Source organism: Pundamilia nyererei, unplaced genomic scaffold (assembly GCF_000239375.1).
Source record: "Pundamilia nyererei isolate P.nyererei 1_Seehausen unplaced genomic scaffold, PunNye1.0 scaffold00225, whole genome shotgun sequence".
NCBI lineage: Eukaryota > Metazoa > Chordata > Actinopteri > Cichliformes > Cichlidae > Pundamilia > Pundamilia nyererei.
In genome coordinates this window covers 24,224-28,671 of record NW_005187626.1, presented here as the reverse complement: position 1 = coordinate 28,671, position 4,448 = coordinate 24,224, and the positions used below count along the sequence as shown (strand labels likewise).

The window sequence follows — 4,448 nt, the reverse complement described above, 5'->3', positions numbered from 1 at the left end:
AAGAGGCATCTGAGGCAGATGCTGAACCACCTAGGCACCTCAGCCAGCTCCTTTCAATGTGGAAGAGTAACAACTCTACCACAAGACAAAAACATGTGGTAACTGTGGTGAACAAATTCTGTCCTTAAAGAAAAACATTAAACATTTTCTAAATTCTCTCAAAGGCACATTATCAATGATCCTGTTTAATAACCAGGATGAGGGGTGGAGGGGGCTGTCTGCTGCCCTTGGGCCTAAAAGCTGCTGGGGCTGGCCGTGCTCCGCACTCTAACCTAATTAAATCGCGCTCATGCTGCCGTGTGCTAATCAGCTGATGCGCTGCAGCCTCTATTTAACTCGCGCTCGCTCCGCAGCATGTGGACCCGGTTCTACGTCACGTACCATGGCGTCGCGCGAGAAAAGTCAGCCGCACAGCAAACCGTTCAAGCTGAGGAAGAGTTTAGGTAACCGGCACCGCCGCGAGCAGCAGCAACACTGATGTCCAGCAAACTCACTGTCTCTCTTCTGTCCACAGCAACGAGGAAACGGGAAGTGGCGGGCATCAGGGCCAAGTTCCCCAACAAGATCCCGGTAAGCGCGCGGTGGGGCTCACGCGGAGTCCGAGAAGGTGTGTTTTATGTTCTCACCCACTCACTGCGCCTTGCAGGTCATCATCGAGAGGTACGACAAGGAAAAGTATCTGCCTCCGCTGGACAAAACCAAGTTCCTGGTTCCGCAGGAGCTCACCATGACGCAGTTCCTCACCATCATCAGGTACCGGTACCTGCAAGCTTCACTGAACACATGCTGGAGTCCTTTAACACGAACTCGGAGCTCAACAATACTCACGCCTCAGTTCTACACTGAGGAGAAATGTTTTCCTGGTGAATTCATCAGTTAATGTTTATTTTAAAAATAAGAAGCTTTTATTCCAGAGTCTTACGCCCCCCCCTCACTTGGAGCACAGGTGTTAAACTCCCGGCCTCGAGGGCCGGTGTCCTGCAGGTTTTAGATGTCCTTGATCCATCACAGCTGATTTAATGGCTAAATGACCTCCTCAACATGTCCTGAAGTTCTCCACAGGCCTGGTAATGAACTCATCATGTGATTCAGGTGTGAAGCCCCAGGGTGATCTAAAACCTGCAGGACACCGGCCCTCGAGGCCTGGAGTTGGACACCCCTGACTTGGAGTCTTTTGCTCTTTCACTTTTATTGACCCCTTTGTTGTTGTTTATGCTTACACAGCAGGATCTGTGACTGCCATGATGGCCTGAGGAAGCTGCTGTGTAAACATGAAGTGACAGGATGTGTCTTAACAGTTAATCCATGTCTGTCAAACCTTAAACCTCTGTAATGTCTGCGAGAGTCTTTATCACTCAGTGATCTGACTCGAGCAGAGAGCGCACAGGCTGGCTGCTCAAGCCAATCGAGGAGCTCGGTCTACTCACAGAACCTGAGTTGCGTCCAGTAACGGTTTGTCATTTGGAACATTGAGTTTTCAGTAGTTGTAATCATGTGAACATAAAGACACGTACTGTAGTTTTATTTTAAGAACACAAAGGTCTGGTGTCTCAGCCTCGCTGCCCCACAATCGTACCCACTGACTGTAACGTCTGGGTGTCGATAAAGTTCTGTGGGAGTTTCCTGAGAAAGCTGCACACCAGCTCCACATGCTCAGGTTCACTGATGGGCTGATTTGGCTTTAGTGACTTGTCCTGATTGTCAGAAATGAGGCCTGGATATCAGACCTCAAGGGAAAGAGCAATTGGCTCATCTAACGGTTGGATGATTCCCCCTCAGAGTATGAATATAGACGCTGAAGCAAATCTTGTTGTGAGTGAATGAGTTTTGGGCTCTACTTTGAGTCTGATCAGAGGGTCAAAGTTGTGGCTTTAGGGGCAAATGTTTTGGATCGTCTCATGTTTTGTGGTACATGATCGTATCTTTACTGAAGCCGGTGCTCCAGCTGCAGTCGCTCATCATACACTTGCTCCTCAGTCTGACAAATGGAGCTTTTGCATAATCTTGGCTCTGACAGATGAATACCTGTACAGGCTTCACTTTAAACTCTGCCCTCGCTCAGTTTCCATGTGCTCCTCCCCCCAGTGTGAGCACGAATGCTTGAAATGCTCGAATCATAGCTGGAATCTGCACATGGCTGACGCGTGCTCGCCTCACTGAACAGCTGTGCTGGCGTCACTGTTGTGCTGATGCAGCTAACAGCCTGCAGGCTGACTCTGATTAATGGTGGCTCCTTCTGGCTCCTCCCCTCAGGAACCGCATGGCGCTGCTGCCCAGCCAGGCCTTCTACCTGCTCATCAACAACAGAGGGCTGGCCAGCATGTCGCTCACCATGGCTCAGGTGTACAAACAGCACCAGGATGAGGACGGCTTCCTCTACATGACCTACGCCTCGCAGGAGATGTTCGGACGATGAAGCTCGTCCTGCTTCAGGTTTTATTCCCGTTACAGGCTGCTCGCCTCAGCTGCTGTAAATACAAAAGAGTGTATATATTGTAATTTTTGTTCTACACGCTGATTGGACGAGATGGATTTTAATCGTGTTCATCCAATAAATATTTTGATGTTAAGGAATGCTGCTGGTTCATGATTTCTGCTTGTGGATGGAGACACTTGGACTCAGCACTACATGAATCGTTTCACCTTCTCACTGTGAATATTTGATACTTGAAGCTTTATAAAGAACTGTTTGTTTCCTGTTAACAGGAACTGGTTATAATTTCAGTCTTAGAGCTTGATGTGGTTCCACTGTGTCCAGCAGAGGGCAGCATCACTGTACCAGGACAGCAACATGACGGACAGGAGCTCTGCAGAAGATCAGAAACATAAGTGCGGACTGTTAATGAGAAATGATGAAGTAGAGCAGCATATAAACTGAACTGCAGCTGTAACCGATGTGATGATTCTGGTGGCTGACCTTGGCTCAAATAAGAGGGTGAAAGGTCGCAAACAGAAGTCATCTGTATGTTTAAGGCATGGCTATTCAACTACGACGTTAGTTGGGCCAGATTTTCAAACCGAGGAATTTATCTGGGATGTATGTATATGAAGCCAGTAAGCAGCAGATCAATTTCAAACCCACACAACTGTACTGGAAAACAAGTAATTTTTTTTCATGCCTTTTCCCTTATAAATCTGGTGACCTCACAAATGCACACCAAAAGGTCCATTTAAACAAAAGGAGCTATAACTAAACTATTTTTTGCATGTTTGAAATAATAACCAACATTTTGATAATTCCCTTTAAAATTAAAATATTTTGCTGACCACTCACTGTTCCTGCCATGGATACAGACACGCTTCATATCCAGACCATTTTCCTGAAGAGCTTAAATCTTAAACATTATTTGGCCAGCTGTGTGTCCCTCTAACGGTAGTAAGCCGAGCAATTTCCCATCCAAAAAACGGACACATACGCACAACTGTGCATTATCAGTTCTGTCTGTGATCTCCTGCTATAGACTTTACATCAGTTTTCTTCAGGTCATCTAACAGCATTTCAAACTCGTCTGACGCCAGAACTTCAACTCTACGAATATTTGAACTGTCCTACAGGGGTACGTTTTTAATAGCAGATGTCACACTCACTTTTCACCGCATCCACCACGGCCAGCATGCAGTATTTCACTGTTTCAGAATCTGTGAAAGGCCTTTTCTTCTTCGCCAAGAAGCAAACACGAAGGGAAGATGCTGCCGTGCTGCTGTACAGCCCAAGAGAGATGCTGCTGCTCTCTCTTGGGCTGTACAGGACCCTCACCATGGTGTATACAGTGTTATATTAATATAACACTGTCTGCAAATATGATTTAAAAAAAATCCACAATCTCAGGTTCCTCCTCCGTCAGAGAGGTGACATTCAACGTCCCACTTGTCAGTCTGGACAGCCCCGACCACCACCCGACACACAATAACGTCATGAAAGTACATTTTAAAAAAGGGCAATGCAAACATGGCCAATAACTGTCATTATTGGCCATGTTTGCATAGCCAACCATCATTCTGATGATCTGCAAAATGATTTGATCTAAAGTATGATTAAAGTTCAGCCTGATTAATATAAACGTCACTGACAATTACTAATATATTGGAAAACCAAAATCCTTCCCACTCAGTTGATGTCTTTCTGTCCAACAGCTCCTTTTCTTGACTTGTAAGAGTTTGATGTAATGTGTGCTGGTCTGAGCCTGAGAGAGAAAACAAGTAAAAGTCTGTGGCTTTACAAGCTTTACAAAATGAAGCAGATGTGACACAATTTCAGTTTTTTGTTTTTACATTTTAATAAATAAGTAATGATAAATATATCAGAGCCACTCTCTTCTTAAAAATCAAAACGCCCCAAAATAGTTAAATGAGTAACTGTTAGGCTACCTGGTTGTTGACCAGGTGTTTTGAACTTTTTATCTTGTTCTCATTATGGCCGCATTTTAAGGCCGATTACGTCACAGCGA

General features: G+C 45.5%; 1 protein-coding gene across 1 annotated transcript; it reads left to right on the top strand.

Moving 5' to 3' along the window:
* Positions 1–302: 302 nt before the first annotated feature.
* map1lc3c (microtubule-associated protein 1 light chain 3 gamma) lies at positions 303–2,574 on the top strand. Its single transcript, XM_005748551.2, has 4 exons — positions 303–443; positions 515–570; positions 647–753; positions 2,254–2,574. The coding sequence occupies exons 1-4, from the start codon at positions 314–316 to the stop codon at positions 2,414–2,416; spliced, it is 456 nt and encodes a 151-aa protein (XP_005748608.2). The 5' UTR covers positions 303–313; the 3' UTR covers positions 2,417–2,574.
* Positions 2,575–4,448: the final 1,874 nt, after the last annotated feature.

Bases quoted from the DNA above. Each gene is read 5' to 3' on its own strand.
- map1lc3c (XM_005748551.2), top strand. From the start codon at position 314: ATGCGCTGCAGCCTCTATTTAACTCGCGCTCGCTCCGCAGCATGTGGA. The intron at 444-514 runs GTAACCGGCACC...TTCTGTCCACAG, and splicing joins CAAGCTGAGGAAGAGTTTAG to CAACGAGGAAACGGGAAGTG. The intron at 754-2,253 runs GTACCGGTACCT...TCCTCCCCTCAG, and splicing joins CAGTTCCTCACCATCATCAG to GAACCGCATGGCGCTGCTGC.